Below are 23,063 nucleotides of genomic sequence, written 5' to 3'. Positions count from 1 at the left end.
GACGTTCGGCTCAAGCTCAGCCTTAGTGCATCCTGTGTGAGGCCGATGAGCGCAATAACTTCAGAAGCGTTTGTTAGGCTCAGACTGTCAGTGTCACTCGCCATGACAAAACGTCGCGACGGTATAATGTGACGAAAAATGATCTGGCAAAAAGAACTGCTCCACGCAAAGACTTGTAGCGCCCGGCGACGCTATAAAGCGCCGGTGCTGAGATCGGCGTTACAGCGCGCGCTAGAGGAAAATAAAGACGGACAGCGCGTGCTCGTGGCGCACGCCCGGCACGGGCAGTTCGGAACTAGAAGCCTGCCACGCTGGTCGTCTCTGTCTGGTGCTCCGCTGCGACCCCGCTAATACCTCAACAGTGGTGACCCGGCGAACCGTGCCTTTTTTCCCAGCGGCGTTCCAGCATGGCGTACTGGCAGCACCCAAGTTTCGACCCGCCGCTCCCGGCGTTCCGGCCTGCAGGCGTCGGCGGGTGGTTCGCCCAACTGGAGGCTGCGATGTACCTGAACGGCATCACCATCCAGCCGTTCAAACACGAAGTCCTTTGTGACATCCTCCCGGCCGACCTCCTGCGTCGGCTCACCTACTCTGCTTTCGGCGGCCGGCCATACGATGAGCTGCGTGCGGCCGTCTTGGCGTACTTCGGCGCCTACTACGTTCCGCCGCCGCTCTACGACGCAGAGGACCCGTTTTCGCCGCCGACAGCCTCTGGCCCTGCACCGGCCTCGCTCGCGCCCACGCAGCCTTCATCAGAACCCGGCCCGCCTCAGCAGCACCTCGCCGCATCGCCGCCACTCCCGTCCAGCGTCTCCAGCCCGGCTGTCTCTCTCGACGCAACACCAGGTGGGATCCGCACGAGCTCCGCCTCGCTTCCTGCTCCCACTACCATCCGACCCGCGTCTCTGGCTCTGCCTCCTTGCGCTTCAGTGGCGTTGTCGCCAGAGCCTCCTGCAGCCAAGGACGACTCTGCGGCAGCAGCCGTGCCGAGGCTTCCGGAATCTCCATCTACCTCGTCACTACCGCCAACAGCTCTGCAGGCCTCTGCTGTGAGGTTGAAGCCGCCGCCCGCTGTTGCTAAAGAGCCCTCGCCAACGACCAAGCCTGCTTGTCACACTCCCAGCCCCTCAGAAGGTCCGCAGAGCACTACTCGTCATCAGGAGCCGGATGAGAAAGCCAACCCGATGACAGCAGTAACAGGCATGGCGGTTGCCACCAGCCCCACTTTGCCTGAAAAGGTTCCTGACCCGGTGTCAGCGCTTTCTCTCAAGCCCGACCAGTCCACTGATGTGGGCCCTTCTTGCTCCCCGCCGGTGTTTGCATCTTCAAAGCAGCTTGACACCGCTAGCTGGGCCGCCACCTCATGCCCATTCCCGGTGAGCCCATCTGTCCTTCCTATCGCGAGACGCGCCTGCAAGCCCCGTCAGAGCCCTGTCGCTCACAATGCGCAACCCGCACCGCTTACCATGGCTCTCTGGGCATCTGCCAGCTTCGCAAGTGACTCTGCCTCCGCGACAGACGACACAGCCACCGAAGGTGGTGGCCTGCTTGCGGCATGGACGCGTTTGGGCGGGCCCCATCCAGCACTGCCTGTGGTCGGAGCACCAGCGCATCCCGTTCCTTTCGATGCTCATGTGCCGGACTTCTGCCCTACTTCTCCAACTAGTGCTACCAGTATCGAGTCGGCCATGGCTTTCCCGCCAGATGGCAGCCGCCCGTTGCTCACTCCGCCTACGCCTGCCTTGAAGTTGCTTCGCCGCCTCGAGCACCATCTGCCACACCCTCTGGGGCAACGCACTGCAAACGCTCGCAAGACTGGCCGCCGGTGTATCTTCAGCCTATCCTCGAGCGCACTGTCAGCCCTACCAGTTGCCGTGAGTACTTGTTTCCGGCCATCCCGTCAACGTTTCCTGGGTGACTTTTCATGTCGGCTGCCGCTGTCATCACCATCCCCTTTCTGCATCCCTCGCCCGTTGCGTAGCAGCCAGGCTCGTCCACCTGAATCCGCGCCCTCCACCCGATGGCTCTTCCCGGACCCTGACATGAACTTACCGGACCCTCCCTCCATCGCGTGACCTCCATCTGTACCCTGTCGGCGCGTACATTTCGCCGTTCCGTCTAGGCGGGGGGCCCTGTAGCGCCGGGCGACGCTATAAAGCGCCGGTGCTGAGATCGGCGTTACAGCGCGCGCTAGAGGAAAATAAAGACGGACAGCGCGTGCTCGTGGCGCACGCCCGGCACGGGCAGTTCGGAACTAGAAGCCTGCCACGCTGGTCGTCTCTGTCTGGTGCTCCGCTGCGACCCCGCTAATACCTCAACAGACTCAGGCCATAAAGGGCCAACCATGCAATGGAGCAAGCACAGCAAAAAAACGTGTGACTGCTTCTCTGCAGCAACAAGGACGGCTCCGACAAGCGCAGCCCGCTTGTCATCGGCAAGAGCGTGAAGCCGTGGTGCTTTGCAGGCGGTAAGCGCTTTCATCGTGCGCATGACGACGTAATCGCGGTGCAGTTGTTGGCCGACTGTGAAACTCGCACCACGATGCTCCCGTCCACGAAAAGGACGCAAGCCAAGATGACAGAATATTTTGGAAATAAATGATATTTATGAACAGTGCAGTCAGATCTTGGTTTTTTGGAGCTGATTTCGCCACAAAGAAATTTCCGCTTCAACGAAATTTTCCGCACACCCCGTGAATTTCGTTCTAGCGGGGTTCGACTGCAGTTGAAGCCAGGTTTTCACGACGCCAAAACTTTTCCCGTCATTAAATCAGAGCTAAGAGCTACTAGTGTTGCCGACACGGGGCGCGGCACCTTTAGTTGCTAGTGCTTGGTCCGATGAAGTAGCTTATGCCTACCTCAGCACTCCACAGTGTTCAAGCCGTCTTACACGCAGAGAAGCCACTGCCATGCGCGATGGCGAAAGGGAAATCAAAGATGTTGCGAAATATTTCCTGTGTTTACTGTGCGTTTTCACTTATTTTTATTTATACGTACTGTAGCGCAATGGAGATGCTTTGTCTCTGTGTTGAGCAAAAATATTCATATAGGAGGTAGTATCAAATTTGGTGTTAAACATTATATTTGCTGATAGTGCGAGTGACCAGATTACAAACTACGTATACAAAATAAATACAATCAGCAAAGACGCACAGGGACTAGAGAAGATAATATATGACCAAAATACCTGAGTAAAAGTCTAACTCTTTCGTTAACACGCCTATTCAAATCGATCACCGGTGATCGATGCAATAAATTGTCGATTAAGACATGCTGAAATCATTACTTGTGCATCTAGTGGCACCCATTGGTTAGTCTTGGCATTGCATTTGTAGAACCAGCTCAAACTGTCCCACTCTGAGGACGCTCTGATTTTTTATGGAAATTTTGAGAACTAATGTGCATGTGTTGTTGCGAAAGGGAACCTGGCAGCCGCGCTTGAAAAAAAAAAGCCTGGCACTCGTGGTAATGCAGCATTAACATCAAATTTTGTGATCACAAGATTTCCAGGAAGTCAGGTATCCAATCATATTGTCGGCTTTGTTATCCAACTGCGTTGAGTGGTGATAATTACCCGAAAATTATGCCAGCTATTGATTAGCGAGCTGTGACCCTATGTCCTGGTGGGTTTATTCCACGAAGACGCATTTTTGAACGTCTGCCGCATGTCCAAGATCTATGCTTGGCAACACCTCTCGTCACCGGAATTTCAAAGGAGCGCCCACTTCGACCAACTTTCTTTTAGTATGGAGCTCACCAAACAGCTGCTAGAACTTGACGAAAAAGAAGTTGCCCATGTAGATCCTCTCCCAAAAGAAGTGCCGCACCATCCGCAAAAAATTCCGAAAAGGCGAAACTGCAGGATGTGCTATGAGGAGCGAAAAGTTGAACAGAAGACGAACGTCTTGTGCGGAAAGTGCGGAGTGCACCTTTACCTTACGAAAACCAGGAACTGCTTCACCGCATGGCACGAGAACCGAGGCTCTTTCCACGTGTAATTTTTTTGTGTACCTAAAGAACGACACTGTACAGATAGTTTATTTTTTATGCGAAGCATATTGCTAGAGCTACCACTCACGCCGTCGCCGTGGGACCCCCACGTGACACCGTGACGTCACACCACGTGACATCAGATAGAGAGCCGGCCTCCACCTCGCGCCGTCGCCGTGGGACCCCTAGCCGTCACGCCACGTGACACCGTGACGTCACACCACGTGACATCGGATGAGAGAGCCGGCCTCCACCTCGCGCCGTCGCCGTGGGACCCCTAGCCGTCACGCCACGTGACACCGTGACGTCACACCACGTGACATCGGATGAGAGAGCCGGCCTCCACCTCGCGCCGTCGCCGTGGGACCCCTAGCCGTCACACCCGCGCATTCCCGCGCATTTCGAACGCGCGTTCACACTCGGTGTAGGTGAAACGCTCGCTCCACCGGGCAGGCAGACGAGGCTTCCGTGGAAATCCAGACGCTCACCCAACGCGCGTCTCGGGGTTAGTCAGCGTTCCGCTGTAGCCATGCCGTTGTCTTCCCCCACGGCGAAGGCTTCTAGTGGTTGTATTAAAATAACCAAGTATTCAACCAAGGAAAGCCATGTATTACCAAGCCTAGCCACTAATATGCTTCGCATTCCCCAGGCTTAGCCAAGCTGAGCCTCAGCAATTTTTTTACTCAGCGCTCCTGAGTGATTTGCCTTCAAAACGTATATCCTAAATTTTCTCTGGTTATATTGCGTCCGTAGATATCATGCCTTTACTATCTTGTTTTTTTCAAATCGCCACAAAAATGGCATTGTTTTGAATTTTTGTGTGTTCCCTAATAAATGTTTTGCTCTCTAACTTATGTTTTTGGAAAGAGCTTTCTATTATGTGGAATTTTGTGAGCTGCAACGTGGGCTGCAATGTTATTTTTGCTTGCAAACAATTATCGTACGAGACCTATGAAAAACGACCGTTTTCTCGCAGTAACGAAAGAGTTAAAGCTGGTGTGTGGGCGCGGTTTCAAATGATTTTGTCTTCGATGGCAGTTACAAATCTTTCCACGCAGCGAGTCAGAGCATAGCGTGCTGTGTTTACTATAGCCACTCAGCGTTGTAGTGTAGCTACTGTGCCCTCTGTAAGCAAAAATGATGCAAAGCAGCAGTGCATAGCGCGAAGTAAATTGGTTCTCGCTGGAAATGTTTGCGTTTGATAGCGATGCTTATCACTGCTAGATCTCTTTTATTTAGTAACGCAGCAGTTCATATGACTGGGAGGGCGCTTACTGAATCAAGAGCTTTTGCCTTTTTCGCGAGCACCTTTGTCGAGAAGAAGCCTCAAGTCACCTAACTTCGCATTGCCGGCAATGCAGCCGGCGAGGCGAGCTCGCACGCACCGCCTGACCTGGCGTTACTTGCTATGTTCTGACCTACGAAGAATCATTTGCACGCCTCCGTTCTCAGCATCATTAATGTGGTCATCGCCACAGAGAAGTCCCTGTCCTACATAGTGGCGCGTACTGCCGTCCCGTTCTACTTCTGTGTTACATCCATCAATCGTTTGGCGTCCCGTACAAGGCATGGCGTTGGGATGGGCGCGATGTCCTCTGTGGAAAAAAAAAATAGCTGAGGTTTAGCTCTGGTTAAACCGGGCAAGTTGCGTAAGCAGCGTGGAGCCTGGTGGAGTGCGGCTGAAACGGTTCCTATGGCAACGGCGCTCCATCTGTTTGACCTCGCTGCTTCTGAATGTCAACCGTGGCCGCCACCGGGAGGTACCCGACGGCTCGAAACCTGGCGCAGTATTGTTGTTTTTATTTTTATTTTTCATATGGTAATTTGCTGTAATGTTACTGTTATTTCTTTTCTTTTTTATTTGTTATTTTTCTTACTTTTCATTTCTATTTTTTTCTTTTCTTATTGTTATTTTTTAATTTATTTCATTTTATTTATGAAACCCATGCATTCACTAGATGAGCCTTTATTCATTGCTGAAACCCTGAGCCTTCGTGGCGGACGAGAACCGGCGTACGCCACGAAGGCTCAGGGTTTCAGCAATGTATAAACCAGTTTGATTAAAGTTTTCCCCCTTTTAAGGCGGAAGCCTTTAATGCCTCATCGTTGTAAGCGGGAGCTGTCGACAGAAATGTCACGCTTTTCAATTGGCAGAAACGGTCGTGACGTCACAGTGCGCGAATTTCAAACGGGGCCAATTGTACTTCGGTTACTAACCATGCAACCAAATAAAGGGATCGTATAGTGATGCTTTAAGTAAGTTTGACTTTGTCTAGTTAATTGCTTACTTAACCAATTAGTCTAATTAACATTTCTAGTCAGACCAGATAAATAAATAAAACTTTGTAGAAAATTGGCCGAGCTTGGGAATCGAACCCCGGTCTCCGGAGTGCCAGTTGAGCATGCTACCACTCCGTCATGCCAGCTCGAAGGTTTGGAATGAACAAAGGTGCGTCTAGTGCATACGGTGTCTTCGTTCACTCCCATCTTCCTCCCTTCCCGTTGCGGCGAGGTATAGGTGTCCACCGAGATATGACAGACAGATGCATTTTCTTTCCTCAAAAACCAATTTACTGACGAGCAAGGCGTATTTGTCCGCGTTTCAGATTGGTCGAAATTGTCGTGACGTCACCACGCGCGAATTTTGACGGGTGTCCACCGAAATATGTGAGGCAGTTACTGCGCAACTTCCTTTCCTCAAACACAATTTTCGACTAGTGTCTACTGAGGTATGTGAAACCGTTACTGCGTAATATCCTTTCCTCAAATACAATTTTCATTTTCTTCATTAGGCCCCTCTTTCTTCTTTCACTCACACTTCCTCCCTTCCTGTACGGTCCGGCTCAGGTGTCCACCGAGATGACAAATAATTACAGCCCCGTTTCCTTTCCTCAAAAAGCGTTGCGTTCAAAGGGCAACGCATCGCACCGAACGGGTGGTGGCGTTCCTTGGACTCCGTGGTGGTGGTGGTGAAGAGCATTTATTTAGCTATTTACAGAGAGGTGCTCGGGGAGAGGCCCCTAATGGGTCTCACCCCTTACAATACTAGGCGGAGTCTTTCATTCCGGGATCCCGTTGGTCGAGACCGCTACACAAGTCCGCCGAACCAGGGCCTGTTGGGCCGATAGTTCCTGGCAGCTGAGCAGGGCCGCCTCCCAGTCCTCTCGGGTAGGGGAAGGGGTGATTGGGGGGAGAGAAGGATTTTTTCTGCATGCCCAAACCATGTGGAAGGTGTCGGCCACCTCCCCACAGAATGAGCAGCGGTCGTCAAAAGAAGGATTAAAGTGCTTGAGAACCGCCGGGCACAGCAGGGTGTTTGTAAATAGCCTGAAGAGAATTCGTTCGCCAGCTTTACCCAGTCCATTCATAGGAACTGGGTATCGCCGGTGTTCGGCACGATAGTGCGCAGTAATTTCTTTAAAAGAGAGGAGAGGGTTGTGATCTGGGTTAAGCTCCTCCCAAGGGACGCCTGGTGCCCGGTGAGTGAGTGCGCGGGCTTCCTCATGGGCGGCTTCGTTACCTGGCATGCCTTGGTGGCCGGGGACCCATATGATTGAGCGATGAGTTGGATCGCCGTCGCGGGTACTGCGGTGTAAGATTTGTTGAGCGAGTGGAGTGATCCAACCGAACTCAAAGTTACGACAGGCTCCGCGAGAGTCTGTGAGGATGAATTTAGAGTCGGGATGGGAGGCTGCGAGGGCGATCGCCACCTCCTCCGCATGCGTTGAGTTGGGCGCTCGGAACGAGAGGCCGTCCACCTGTTTTCCCTCGTGTATGACTGCAGCCGTGTACCATTCCCCCCTCGAGCGGTAGGGGCCTGCAATGTCGACGTAGAAGACGTGTTTCTTTGAGCCATAGTGGCAGTGCAGGGCATTCGCCCGCGCCTGGCGCCGGCCATTATGGTCTTCCTTGTTCATCTTAGTCGGAAGGGGTCGAACGTAGAGGGCGCTTCTCCACAGTTCTGGCACTCGAACCCGTTCCATGGTATGGTGATCATGTCTGATATGTAACCGGTCCAAGAGGCGGCGACCGGACACGGTCTGGGCGAGACGCCTGTATTGGTTAACGAGATGCGCCTCGCGGAGTTCTCGATAGGTGTTCACCACCCCCAACGCGAGGAGTCGCGCGTTGGAAGTGGATATCGGGAGGTCGAGGGCTCTCTTGAAAATTTGCGGAGTACAATCTCCAAGTGATCTTCGTCATGTTTCCGTAAGCGGAGGTAAGGAGTCGAGTACAGTACTCGACTAGTTACGAAGGCATGCGCGAGCCGCTTCGCATCCTTACTTCGCAACCCTCCTCGCTTGTTGAAAACGCGGCGAACCATTCGGCCCACCTGGTCGCCGACTTTGCGGAGTTTGGCAAGAGTTGTGTCTGCCTTACGATGTTGATTAATGAAGAGACCAAGTATTCGTAGCTCCTTCGCTTCACGGATGGGGCCTCTTGCGAGAGAAAGCTGAACGGAGATGTTGCATTTCGGAGAAGATCGAATCTGCACAAATTTAGACTTGGACGGGGAGCACTGGAGGCCGCAGTACGTGGCATAGTGGTCAAATATGCTCGCCGCTGCTTGCAGGCATTCCTCCATCTCTCCTATGTTTCCCGTAGCGGCCCAGATGGTGATGTCATCGGCGTACAGCGCATGCTGAACACCGCCGACAGCCGCCAGCTGTGCTGGGAGGTACATCATAGCAATGTTAAAGAGAAGCGGGGACAACACAGCGCCTTGTGGTGTGCCCCGCGTTCCCATCTCAAACGGGCCGTACTCGGTCTCTTGTATACATATATAGGCCAATCGGTCTGTCAAGAAATCTTTGATGTAATTGAATGTACGAGGGCCACAGTTGGTCTCGCTAAGGTGCTTGAGATCCCTGAGAAACGCACCCTTGAGATCGAGTGCTAGGACTATTTTGTCGTTGTGTGTGTGTTCTATGGGTTCGAGAACCTCGTGATGAAGCTGTAAGAGGATGTCCTGTGCGGACTTACTGGGTCGGAAACCGAACATGGTGTCGGCAAAGGAGCTTTTGCTCTCGAGATATTCTGAGAGGCGGTCACGGACCATCGTTTCCATCAGTTTTCCTACGCATGAAGTGAGGGAGATGGGCCGGAGGTTGTCTGTGTTTACCGGTTTCCCCGCCTTTGGGATAAAGGTTACCAATGATGTCTTCCAATCCGGTGGCAACGAAGTGTCCCCGGTCCAAATGGCGTTAATATTTTCGAGTAGGGTTTCGTATGCCCGATCAGGAAGGTTCGCCAATAATTTGACTGTGACCTTATCCCTCCCGGGCGCCGTCCCCCTGCGCATTTTGGCAAGAGCCGCGCGAAGGTCGTGAAGCTGGAAAAGTTGATCCAGTTCCGGATTATCGCAGCGTGCATACGAATAATCCTGCCCGCGTGGGTCTTGATCCTGATTGAGGTATTGTGAACGCAAGGTGTTCGCTAGCTGCTTCGTGTTTCCTTGAAAGTTGTGTATCGCGCGATTGATGTGTTTCTGGGTCTCCGAACGTATTTGTGTGGGGTCTATGAGACTCCTAAAGAGCCGCCAAGTGTTGCGGCTGGACATCTGTCTTGCTGCGCTGTTGCATCCATCTACCCAGTTAGTGTCTGCGAGCTGGGCAGCATACTCGGTAGCTTGCTGGGTGAGGTTAGAGATGCGAGCGCGGAGTTTACGGTTGTGTTTCTGCCGCCGCCATCGCTTAGTGAGGCTGCGGCGACCTTCCCAGAGGTGCCTTAGGTGGTTATCCACGTCAGGTGCACGCTCCGTAAGCTGGATATGCTTTTCTTGTGAACGGAGTGTTTGCATGAGTCCGTGCGCCCAAGTTGAGTAGTCCTGTTCCATGAGAGAAGTTACTGGGATGGCCTGGCGGAAAGCGTTCCAGTCGGGAAGTTTGGTTTGCGCAAGGGGCCGACGTTAAGGCCGAGTGTAAATGACAGTGTTCAATATGCAGTGGTCGCTACCGAGGGTGTCCTCGGTGTTGATCCACTCTGCGTGTTGATGCGTTTCACGAGGGTAAGGTCGGGGCAGGTGTCCCGAGTGACGGAGTTCCCTACACGTGTTGGGTGGACCGGGTCGGTTAGAAGAGTGATGCCCAGCGTAGATATAAGTTCCGCCAACTTACGACCACGCGTCTCTTCCTTGCAATAACCCCACATGAGACAGGGCGCGTTAAAATCGCCCACTATCATGAGGGGGTCGCGACCCGCGATCCTTAGCGCTGCGCTAAAGGTGTTAGAAAAAGTGATGTTTTTGAGTTTCGGTGACAGTAGATATTAAGTATGTGTGCGGGGCTATCTGTTCGCCGCAGGGGGAGGACAGAGACCATCACGTACGAATATTTCAGATTTAGGTCGAGATCAACCTCCTGCGCTGTGTAACCCTTATGGACTAGGATACAGGTGAACGGGTCTCGTTGAAAAGTGTTATAGCCCGTGAGCTTAACCGCATCTCCGGTTTCTTGGAACGCAAGGACTGCGGCGGGGTGTTCGAGGTTGTCAATGCACGCCCTTAAGTGGGCGTGTTTGGTTCTGTTTTTGAAACCCCGACAATTCCATTGCACGAGGGAAAAAACTTGCTGTCTTTGCGGGGGGCGGCGCCCTTTAGGGTGTTGGTTGGGAGGGGACGCAGCCATGTTGATTTGAAGGGAGACTGCCTTGGAGACAGGCACAGGTTCCGTCACACGCGGCTGGATCGGTTCCGGCTCTTCCTTGAGTTCGGTTAGATCGATGGGGCAGTTGAATATTGATGGGCGGTTTGCGTCTTTGAGGGGCCCCATTCGGCGTAGAAGCCTCGGGTTTGACTCCAGCCACGTCTTAATATTGGCCGTCACGGTGGCCGTAACCGTGGCCGTGACTGACTTGAACAGGTTTTCTTGAATTTGGCCGAAATTTGACATCTGAGTCGCTAATGCGGCAAGGGCATTTTCGAGGGCGGTGAAACGCGTGTCAGAGCTAGATGGTGTCGGGTCCACCGGCACTTATTGCATCGGTTCCGAAGCTACCTGGGCAATAGGCGGGGAGGACCGAACCGTTTCTAGCACATGAATTTTGGCCTGGAGTTGAGCATTTTGTGCCCCGAGAGTCTCGAGCTCACGGCGGAGGTCCGCAACCTCAGAGTTAAGGGGGGGGAGGAGGAGGAAGGGTTGGTGGGGAAGAACGTAGGGGAATGCGGGGGGACGGAGGAGGCCCGTCTCGGCTGCCTACCTTTGGCTGTGATGTCTTCTTTGGTGTGCCAAGCGGACGGCCCTCGAGAGGCGGAAAATCTCCGTTCTGGAATACGGGTGCGCCTGTGTCACGTGACGACTTTTGGCTTGTTGATGGAGGGGACTTGGAGACACGCCCCGGCAACGCGCCCGCCGGTGGCGCTGGTCCGGATGTGCCTTGCACCAGCTTGTTGCCAGGCGGGGGAACTTTTGGAGTGGTGTCATTTCCCGGGGGCACTGCACACTGACGTTGCTTTCGTTGACCGGTTGGGTTTCCCGGTCGTTGCAGCCGCCGGAATTTTGCCTTGCAGTCTTGCGAGCCCGTAAGGTGGCCGCCACCGCAGACGATCCAGGAAGGGGTGCACTCGTGGGTCTCCAAGTTGCCGTCTTCGAGGACTGCGACCTTTTGGCCGCAGTGTCCGCAGCGATTGCGTTGAGGATCCGGGCATAAGTCCACACGGTGGCCGATGGTGCCTCATCGGAAACACGCGGGAATAGTCCGCTTGTATTCGCGTACCAAGGTCCCCACACTGTTATAGTGCACGTAACGTTGCACTTTATGCCCCACGAAGGTGAGCAGGGCAATCGTCGCCTTCGCCAGCTTGCGGATGAAGGCTATCTCTCCTCCGCGCCACTGGACTTTCGATTTCAGGCTGGTAGAAGTTTCCTGCTCATGGACGGTAATAATCCCCCTGCAGACTTCATCGTTGACTTTGGCGTGACCGACCATCGGGATGGAGCCTTTGGAAGCTTTCAGAGTAAATTCACGAGCGAGCGCGTTCGCCGCGTTCACGTCTTGAGTGGTGGCGATAGCGATATTCTGGTCCCAGATGGGCCAGATACTAAGAATGTCCACCGAGGAGGCATTGACATAGGCGGAGAGCAAAGCACCAAGCTCACCGTTCTGCAGAACCGTCTTCAGGGAGACCGTCATTCTGGGCTTGATGACGATCGTGGAGTCTTCTTTGCGGAGTCGAGGCACAGCGGCAGGCCGCCATTTCGTAGATCCCGCTGTTGGCGAGAGCTGATGGTTGGAACTTGAAGTATTTGGATGCACAGAAGCAGGGGCACTCACGGAGGGTCCGTTCACTGCCGAGGTGTTCAGGCGCTGCTGGCGTTTGCGAAGTGCCACCAACGAGAAGAGGCCTTCATCCACGATCTCCTGCGTCGGAGTGGAGGTTTCAGGAGAAGACGGGGCTTCTGCGACGACTTCTGTCCATGCCATCGTCTCGGGATCGTACCCGCGGCGAGCGGAGGCCGCCATGGCGTCCGCGGAGAACGCTGGAGACTGGCTGCTTGGCTTTAGGCCTGGCTGGGGCTCCCACGGGATGAAGACATAAATGGGCCTAAAAGGCCCAAAAATTGGCCCACCCGGTCGAGAGCGAATCTTCGGGTGCCTGGTGATGTTAACCGTCGAGTAGAAGCAAAATTTTCGCGGTCGTAGGGAATTTTTCGGTAATCCAGACGAAAATTGTCGGAGCCGAAATGAGGCGCGTCCGCTCGAGACGCGGCCGGCGATCGTTCTCCGACTCCGTGGCACCGCTACAATACGCTGTCGCGTTCCACTCCTAAAGGCGAAGCTTACGCGTCATTAATTGGCAGTTAATGCACCAACAAAAAAAAATGGCTGAGGCTTAGCTAAGGTTAAGCCTAATCAGATGCGAAGCATATTGATGGCTAGGCTTGGTATACATGGCTTTCCTTGGTTGACGTTCATCCCGCTCTTCATTGGTCTCTGTGGCACGCTGAAGCTTTCGCTTCTCGTTCAAATCAGCCGTGCTTCTAGGCGGCATCCCAACACCTGGCCGCCTCGTAAGTGCCCGGAGAGCGAGGCAAGCTCAGCTTTATACCGCTGCTGTAGCGTCACGTAGTCAGCTGCAGCGCCTCTGATGTGGAGCCTCCACCGCCGCGGCCGACCGCTCGAGCCGGCAGCCAATCTCCCCTCTGCTGTGACGTCATGTTGTGACGTGGTCACGCTAAAGGTCAATGGTAGCTCCACCGCCGCGCTCGACGGGCTGTAGTGTAGCTCTAGTAATATGCTTCGCATAAAAAATGAGCTTTCGGGGCGGAGTGGGAGCGTCTCCGCCTGAAATACCAAAGGCCCTGGTTCGACTCCCAGTCTCGACGCAGTTTTTTTTTAAGTAGTAGCGGTCCTGCCGCTGGTGGAGCGCGGCTGAAACGGTTGCTATGGCAACGGTGCTCCATATGTTTGACCTCGGCCCCCGCCGGGAGCTACGCGACCTCTCGATACCTGGCGCAGTATAGCTTACGCAATAAAAACCGGCAGATACACTTAAGAATGCTTACGTGAGGAAATACAAAAAGCGTTACTGTCCCTGGGCGCATTGAAACCCACCCACGCGGACACCACCCATACACACTCACACGTTCGGGCGCATTGCATCACGCGGAACGTTGTTTGATGAACCGTAGCATCGTATTTTCGCTACAAAAAATTGATATCTGTGGGAAGGAAATGTCGCAGTAACTGTCTCACGTCTCGACGTACACCTCAACCGCACCTTAATAGAACTGGTAAAGAGTATAGGAAGCCACACAATTCAAGGTGCAGATGCTATCGGTTGGAAACCCTGTAGCACGTCAGCCTCCGACTCTACTGACACGAGTAAGCTATTTGCAGCTAGCAGTCGTAACCCTGTACGTAACCCGGAACCCTGTACGACAAACGGCTGCGTCACAATCTACGTACGAATGTTGTCGGAGAAATTGGCGTCACATTTAGGTCAGTCTGTTGGGAGTATATATAGACGAACGACATTTAGGTCATGGTTGAAGTGGTAGTGCTCCGGTTGGTGTGTGCGTCATACGGCCGCTTTAACACGTCCCCCAATTTTTGCTGCTACCGCCGGGATTTTCAGCCCTTTTTTCGACTGCACTCATTAACACATGGCGGAATCTTTTCTCGCAATGGGACTAGCATTACCTTGGCATTAAAATGAGCCTCAGCTGCTGCGCTCGCAAGATTTCCGCAGAGAATGTGATGGGCGGTGCCATAACCGTGAAGCTCGTGCAAGAAAATTGGTAAATATTTTATTTCTCTCTCACCCGTTTTGGCAGCCAGTTGTTGCATGATTCTCAAGTGCTTGTTGTCAACCCTACGTCGCGCGTAAGTTACCAGCGGCAATAGGGAGTCTTCTTTGGAGGCAAGGCTTCCGCTGACTTCGGAGCTTAGGCAGCAGCGGGTGACTTTAGGGTAATTTTTCCTTCTCTGCAGGGTACGCATGGAGCCTTTGGTACAACACAGGCGACCAGCAAAGAATTATGTCGCTGCACGTATCCAACGAATCTGGGTATGAGGCGGACCGTGTTGTGAGTATTCGTGTTCATTTGCATAGACATAATATTTGTACGGTGCGTTTTATCAACAAATGAGTCATATAATTCCAAGCCACCGAAAAGTGATCCACCGAAGGCATCAAAGCAAAATAAAATACCCAATGATTTTCAGAAAATGGTCACGATGAGAGAATTTAGAATAAATTATACGGCCCGATATCAAAATTAATACAGTTCCTGCCAGTTGGTCCGGTGGACAAGCAGGACGGATCTCGACGACGTGTTCGAAGTGCTACATCGACCAGACTCTACGAAGGCAGGGAGAGCAGTGCAGGGAGAAAATTATTTCAGTTAGAAGCGGACTGAAGACAACTTCAGCTCATCTCTGGTTCTTATGGAGGCGTTGCTCCTCACACTACAGCGGAACTGAAAATTATTGCCGTGAAAATCACTATAAAACTTTTCGCCCTACTAGATTAAGCGTTTTGAAGGCCAACAAGAAATGGCCTCTGCGATTTGCATTATGAAGTAATTGGTGGTGTGGCTTAATCCCCCCCCCCCGCCCCAATGTGTGCCCAAAAAGCTGCACCGAGCCTCCGCAGTTTGCGCGCGAGGCTCTCTATATCGATCACTTGGGTTTTCATTCGTCAAAAAAAGGTTTTTTTTTTCAAAGCCCAAGAAGCCCGCCTGTTTCTTTTGCGTGTCCATAGTTTACTGTAACTACACTGAATGAATATTTTATTATTATCATTATTGTTATTAAAAAAGCCGACTTAATCGTTAGAATACAGTAAATTATCGAAACAGGCCAGCTTAAATTTTTCTTCACTTCCCATTTCGACATAGTCAGGATTGCTCTTAGAGGAACTGATTCTGTTATAGTTGCTGTAAGACGCTCCTCAAGTAAACGCTGTTCCACAAGACACCTTGCCGCAAACCAGACCGAGAAATCACAGAGGGATTTTTCATCGAGATGGCTGGAGCACCTTGCATTAGCACCACTTGAGTACCGATAGTCACGTCATATTACAGAATAAGAATAAGAGGAAAATTGATACAGAAAGGGGAAGTATACAGGATGTCCCAGCTAATTTTAGTCCAAGTTTTAAAAATATCGTCACCTTGTAGTGACGGCCGTCGAGCGGTCAGGAAGACACCAACCAGTCTTGGAAACGAAGCTCTTTATTTGGGCTGACTTGCGCCCGCGAGAGAACTAATCACTCGGCGGCGGCGTAAGCAACAAACGTGCTCGTCGGTCCTCGAACCGTTACGAATGCCCGCTGCTCGCGGCATCGTTCAATTTAAAGCCGCCAAGGAAACTTCGAGATAGCAGGTCGAGATCATCTAGAGTAATCTGGAAACACGTAGATGCAGCTCAGCATGGCTGTGATCAAGCGAGATTAGTCCGGTCGCTTCTAGCGTCACGAACACAAACGATAACACCCCTTTCCTGCGGCCTTGCGCGAACGAGCGGACACTACAATGATACGTGGCATTACCCCCCTCTCAAAGAAGCATCGCCTCGATGCTTTAAAATGAAAATAAACAGGGAGAATGCTAACTTCGAGTCCTTTAGCCTTCAAAATAAGGTTTGAGGGCAGCGGTAAAAGCTTCAAGTCTGGCCGTGTCGTCGTCGTAGTTGTTGTCGTCGTCGTCGTAGGGGCCGTCGTCGGCGTAGGGGCCGTCGTCGTACGGGTCATCGTCGTATGGGTCGTCGTCGTAGGGGTCTTTGTCGTAGGGGTCGTCGTAGTTCTCGTCATAGTTGAGGCATAGTCTTGTGTTTTCGTCGACGGAAGATCTTAGTTCCTGCGCTATGAAGCAACCTCGCCTCCAGAGGCAGCTTTATTCAGTTTAACCTTCGGGGGCTGGGGGTGCGTCCACGCACTGCGTAGCCTTGGCTAGGCTATACAAAGCGCGGTGACGATGGCGACGGGGAACGTGATAGGCGGCTCGGCGATGAGTATTCTTCCCGCCGCAAGAACTCCTCAATTTCGGCTGGTCGCTGGCCGGGTCGGGATCGTGGGGCGTCGTAAGAAAACCTTCGGATGCCCATTCTGCTGTATGGGCAGTACCGGAGAATGTGACCGGCTTCGCCACAGTGGAAGCATAGTGGGCGGCGCTGGTAGGGAGTTCTCCACTCGTCGCATTTCCTTGGCTTTGTGCGACGCTCGTAGGACGGGCGGGTTGGGGCGAGAGGGCGGCGGTCCAGCGCACCTGGATGAGGACGGTATGGGCTTGGGTCTCGTCGTCGAGGTGCAGGACGGCGGACTGCTGTGGCGTAAGCCATGGCTGGTGGCTGCAGAGGCTGCGTGGTTGTCGACGTCACACCCAAGGCTTGTTGAACCTCGTCCTGGATGACGTCAGTGAGCGATATAACCTGCGGCTGCTATCCTGTTGGCAGCAATCGTCGGAGCTCTTCTCGCGCAACTTCACGTATAACCTCCCGCTGGTTATCGCTCTTAGCGGTGTCCAGGCAGTTTGCTGACCAAAAGCGCTGCTGGCGGTCATACTGGCGGGCTCTGGCATCAAGAGTTTTTTCCATGGTGGATGCCTCTTCGACGAATTCCGCGACGGTTTTCGGGGGGTTCCGTACGAGGCCCGCAAAGAGTTGCTATTTAACTCCTCGCATAAGCAGCTTGACCTTTTCTTCTTCCTTGATGCTCGAGTCGGCACGCCGGAAGAGACGCTTCATCTCCTCAGTGTACACTGCAACGGTCTCGTTTGGGTGTTGTATGCGAGACTGTAGCAGCTGCTGGGCTCTCTCCTTTCTCACGACGTTTGTGAAAGTCTTGAGAAGCTGAGAAGCTGAGAAGGTTTCCCAATCCGTAAGGCTAGCTTCCTCATTCTCAAACCAGATTTTTGCTGGTCCCTCCAAGGCGAAGAATACGTACCTAATTTTCATGGCGTCGTCCCAGTGGTTAAAGAGAGCCACACGGTCGAACTGTTCCAGCCATTCTTCGGGGTCGGCGCCAGGCGAAGCGTCGAAGGTTGGTGGCACCCGGGGCTGCTGAAGAATGATTGAAGTCGTCGTCTGGGGCAAGCTCATGATGGACGTTGCTACTGGTTTTCGCTTCCGAGTAGGGTCCGGCAGAGTCCCGAAGTCAGGTGCGTCCCCTAGCAGGCGTCGGCTTGCGCGATGGACTGGAGTCTCGTCCTCCGGTGAATGGCTCAAAGGGCTGGCGTCACGACTTGCAGGGGGTGTCCGGTACATGGAAGGCTACCCAGCACCTCCACCAGATGTCACGTTGTAGTGACGGCAGTCGAGCGGTCAGGAAGACACCAACCAGTCTTGGAAACGAAGTTCATTATTTGGGCTGACTTGCGCCCGCAAAAGAACTGAATCTCTCGGCGGCGGCGTAGAAAGAGAAGTTTATTTTTTTCTAATGTGAACAAAAATACAATGAAAAACTGCTGAACTCAATGCTCTGATCAGTCAAGCACATGCGCAGTGACGCAGCACTGAGCACGTCAGTAAGGCAGTAAGAAAGCCGACACTCGACCGCCGCGCAGGACGATGAAATATGTCGACCATTTGCGCAAGAACTCATCCTCACTCATTGACAGTGCGTCCACGCATGCTTGCTCAAAGAGGCGCGTGCGGAGGCGCTGCAACATTGGAAACATTGCTCTTTGCGGAAACATTGCTCTTTGTAAGCAACAAACGTGCTCGTCGGTCGTCGGACTACGAATTCCCGCTACTCGCGGCGTCGTTCAAGTTAAAGCCGCCAAGGAAAATTCGAGATAACAGGTCAAGATCATCTAGAGTAATCTGGAAACACGTAGATGCAGCTCGGCATGGCTGTGATCAATCGAGATTAGTCCGGTCGCTTCTAGCGTCACGAACACAAATGAGGACACCCCTTTCCTGCGGCCTTGGGCGAACGAACAGACACTACAACGATGCGTGGCAATATGCAGCGGCACTCTAAGACGCCACAACCAAATGCATGTTGCAGGCTGTTGTATGGAGCAAATCACACTATTTTGGTAATGTCCTTAATTGCATAATTAGTCGATATTAACTAACCAGCTTCGCAAACACCGAAGAGAGGCGAAAGATTACAATGAAAAAGCTATGGAACGGCCTACAAACACGCGATTCGACAGTTTCTAACTTCCCATATATTACGTATTAGCTTGCCTTCGTTCACTCCAGATGCCGGCGAAGTACAAAAAGATACCATGTGACACGTCCTCTTGCTCGCCACGATTGCCGCGCTCCCAAACGATCCGCTTATAAACGACCAGCTCGGTTAGCCAAGGGGGCTGCCGCTTAAGGTGACAGGGCTGGCGCATAGGCCCTCGCAGTGTGGTTTACGCCAGCGCAAGCGATGAGCACTGGGTCCGCTTATTGCGACCATGAACCGCCGCGAGGAAAGACACTGGCGTAAATCGACATCTGCAGGCATCTGAAATGATTGAAAGTAATTAATACGCAGTAGTTTATGGTTTGTGCGTTATGTGTCCAAAAGCGACTCTGGCTATAGGGGACGCAGCAGTGAAGGGCTCCGGAAATTTCGACCACCTGATGGTCCACCACCGCCATCGCACAGTACACGGGTCTCCCTAATTTCACCTCAATCGATATTCGACCGGGATCAAACCAGCGTCTTTTGGGTGAGCAGCCGAGGACCATGACCACTGAGCCACCGCGGTGGGAGAGTGTGCTAAGTAATGCCCCCTTCCTCTTTACTCGCGTGCCGGCCGCGGCGCACACAAGAAAGATTTCAAAGCATCTCAAAGCCAGTCTTCCCGCCTGACCAATGTGGACGCGGGCCCGGCGTGAGTGGGGAAGGAAATTGCACAGCTCATACTGCGTGCATGTGCGCGCGATCCTTGGCACGAAGAACGAACCGACGTGCAGCTTGGCTGTATAGGAAGGGCGCTGACCACTGTCCGTCAGCCCGAGCCGCAGTTCAAGCTTCAGAGAAGCGCTCCCGCTGGATTCTCGGGACGACACCACTCGCCCAGCTACAGACCAATGAGGCAGCGTGGGCCGACCTGCGGGACGGCTCCGTCGTAAACCACTGCTTGTCGGACTGTCCCAGTGCCCGATGAACAAATTGTGTTTATTGGTCTGCCTCTCTCCGGTGTTGGGGCACTTTAGGTGCAAGATTTCTTATGTATTGTAATCTCTGTCGCGTGTTACTGTGTATTATTTATTTATTTATTCAAATACCCCAAGGGCCCACTGGGGGCATTACATAGGAGGGGACAAATCAGATCACAGTTTTCAAAGGTAAAAAAGGACTTTAGGTGGTTAATACGTCAAGTTGAGAAAGAGCACAACGACGTAAAAACTGTTACAAAAAATTCACAAATAACAAAGAAAAGAGAACATACTGGTTTGCAAGTAAGTGATATAAAAGAATATCTGGTTACTGAACGCGCTGGAATTATAGATAAGTTAGCAATTCCGATTGAAATAAGGAAAACTGGGTTATAGTAGCGATGCTGGAGGGCAACTCATTCCATTCTTTTATTGAGAAGCTTAAAGGCGAATTCTTGTACTTTTCCGTCCGAGCGAAGATGGGTTAACTTTGTAGGTATGATCCGTGCGACGTGAAGTATGAAGTGGCGGTAAGATGTGCAACCGGGCAAATGATGTACTGCTGTGAAAGAGAGCATGAAAACAAGATAATCGGGCAAATTTTCTGCGCATTGCGAGGGGCGGCATGTAGAGCTCTTCCTTCAAATATGAAACGCTTTGAATTCTCGAGTACGATGATAAGATTAATCGCGCGGCTTTATTCTGGACGGCTTCGAGTATATTGGTGAGGGTGATTTGGTAGGGATGCCAAATGATTGACGCATATTCCAGTGAAGGGCGAACAAGAAAATTTAATGCTTGAAGCCTGGTGTCCCTGCCGGCTAGATATAAGTGCTGCTTCGGAAAGCCAGGTTTTCTTTGTGTTTAGATGTAAAAATTCAGGGGCACTTTGCCTCTCTAAACTGCTGCAAGGCGAAAGCGTTTCCTGGCGCACTGTTTGTTTTTATTTATTTATTATTTTTCATATTGTGTTTTTTTTATATATTTTCTTATTTTCATTGTTTTTATTTTTATATTCATTTGTTATTACTTGTTTTTATTTTTGTTTATTTCCTTATTTTTATTTTTATTTTTCCTTTCCTTGACTTTATTCCTCTTATTATATTTGTGAAACCCATGCATTCACTAGAGTCGCCTTTATTCATGCTCAACCTTAAGCGTTCGTGGCGGAGTGGTAGTGTCTCCGCTTCAAATGCCAAAGGCTCTGGTTCGATTCCCACCCTCTGCGCCGTTTCTTTTTAAGCAGTGACGCCGAAAGGCGCACAAATCTGCCGACGCGTCTGCCGACACGGCAGCCGAAGCGTCTGCTAACGACAGCGTGAGGCATTAAAGGCTTTCGCCTTAATATATTCGATGTGGTCTGTCCATGTTAAGCTAGAATTTAGCAGGATGCCGAGGTATTTAACCGATGAAACCGAGTGTACTATGCTATCATTTATTATGTAGGTGTTTGGTTGTGATTTTGAAACAGAAGTGAATTTCAAATGTTTAGTCTTTTCTTTATTTATCTGCACCTGCCATTTGCCGCACCAATCTGTTAGCTTCTTCAGGTCAGAGTGTAAAGCTATATGACGTCGTTAGGACTAGATATATGTCTGTAAATTACACAGTCGTCGGCAAATATTTTTATATTAAAAATAAAAGCGGTCCCATTACTGAGCCTTGAGGGACGCCAGACTTGACAAGGGTTAGGCTGGAAATATGATTTAATTTAAACGCTTGAGAACGATTTGTTAGAAATTGTTCAAGCCATCGAGTTGCTTTGGCGTCGAGTTCGATGCTGCGTATTTTCAGTGTTAGTCGTTTATGAGGTACATGGTCATCATCATCATCATCATCAGCCCGACTACACCCACTGCAGGGCAAAGGCCTCTCCCATGTCTCTCCAATTAACCCTGTCCTTTGCTAGTTGCCGCCACTGTATCCCTGCAAACTTCTTAATCTCATCCGCCCACCTAACTTTCTGCCGTCCCCTCCTACGTTTTCTTTTTCTTGGTATCCATTCCGTTACCCTTAAGGACCAGCGGTTATCTGGTATATGGTAGATGGTAGAAGGCTTTTAAAAGATCAATACAAATATCATCTACATATTGAGACAGGTGCAATGAATTATGAAGGTCAGTTCGTCATCATCATCATCAGCCTGACTACACCCACTGCAGGCAAAGGCCTCTCCCATGTCTCTCCAATTAACCCTGTCCTTTGCTAGTTGCCGCCACTGTATCCCTGCAAACTTCTTAATCTCATCCGCCCACCTAACTTTCTGCCGTCCCCTCCTACGTTTTCTTTTTCTTGGTATCCATTCCGTTACCCTTAAGGACCAGCGGTTATCTGGTACATGGTAGATGGTAGAAGGCTTTTAAAAGATCAATACAAATATCATCTACATATTGAGACAGGTGCAATGAATTATGAAGGTCAGTTCGTCATCATCATCATCAGCCTGACTACACCCACTGCAGGCAAAGGCCTCTCCCATGTCTCTCCAATTAACCCTGTCCTTTGCTAGTTGCCGCCACTGTATCCCTGCAAACTTCTTAATCTCATCCGCCCACCTAACTTTCTGCCGTCCCCTCCTACGTTTTCTTTTTCTTGGTATCCATTCCGTTACCCTTAAGGACCAGCGGTTATCTGGTATATGGTAGATGGTAGAAGGCTTTTAAAAGATCAATACAAATATCATCTACATATTGAGACAGGTGCAATGAATTATGAAGGTCAGTTCGTCATCATCATCATCAGCCTGACTACACCCACTGCAGGCAAAGGCCTCTCCCATGTCTCTCCAATTAACCCTGTCCTTTGCTAGTTGCCGCCACTGTATCCCTGCAAACTTCTTAATCTCATCCGCCCACCTAACTTTCTGCCGTCCCCTCCTACGTTTTCTTTTTCTTGGTATCCATTCCGTTACCCTTAAGGACCAGCGGTTATCTGGTACATGGTAGATGGTAGAAGGCTTTTAAAAGATCAATACAAATATCATCTACATATTGAGACAGGTGCAATGAATTATGAAGGTCAGTTCGTCATCATCATCATCAGCCTGACTACACCCACTGCAGGCAAAGGCCTCTCCCATGCCTATCTAATTAACCCTGTCCTCTGTCAGTTGCCGCCACTGTATCCCTGCAAACTTCTTAATCTCATCCGCCCACCTAACTTTCTGCCGTCCCCTCCTACGTTTTCTTTTTCTTGGTATCCATTCCGTTACCCTTAAGGACCAGCGGTTATCTGGTATATGGTAGATGGTAGAAGGCTTTTAAAAGATCAATACAAATATCATCTACATATTGAGACAGGTGCAATGAATTATGAAGGTCAGTTCGTCATCATCATCATCAGCCTGACTACACCCACTGCAGGCAAAGGCCTCTTCCATGGCTCTCCAATTAACCCTGTCCTTTGTCAGGTGCCGCCATTGTATCCCCTCAAACTTCTTAATCTCATCCGCCCAGCTAACTTTCTGCCGTCCCCTGCTACGTTTGCTTTCTCTTGGAATCCACTCCGTTACCCTTCAGGACCTGCGGTTAT

At 51.5% G+C, this 23,063-nt stretch overlaps 1 protein-coding gene across 1 annotated transcript in view; it reads left to right on the top strand.

Moving 5' to 3' along the window:
- Positions 1-23,063, top strand: part of LOC149326894 (uncharacterized) — a 103,591-nt gene that overhangs the window by 53,446 nt on the left and 27,082 nt on the right. Inside the window, exon 5 of the mRNA XM_089564718.1 lies at positions 14,421-14,515. Within this exon, the coding sequence (XP_089420844.1) occupies positions 14,421-14,515 (95 nt within the window). The remainder of the gene's footprint in view (positions 1-14,420; positions 14,516-23,063) is intronic.

This window comes from Amblyomma mixtum, chromosome 10 (genome assembly GCF_055824585.1).
Source record: "Amblyomma mixtum isolate Tamu chromosome 10, ASM5582458v1, whole genome shotgun sequence".
In the NCBI taxonomy this organism is placed as follows: Eukaryota; Metazoa; Arthropoda; class Arachnida; order Ixodida; family Ixodidae; genus Amblyomma; species Amblyomma mixtum.
The sequence above is the reverse complement of the archived record's forward strand: the minus strand, read 5'-3'. Positions and strand labels throughout refer to the sequence as shown.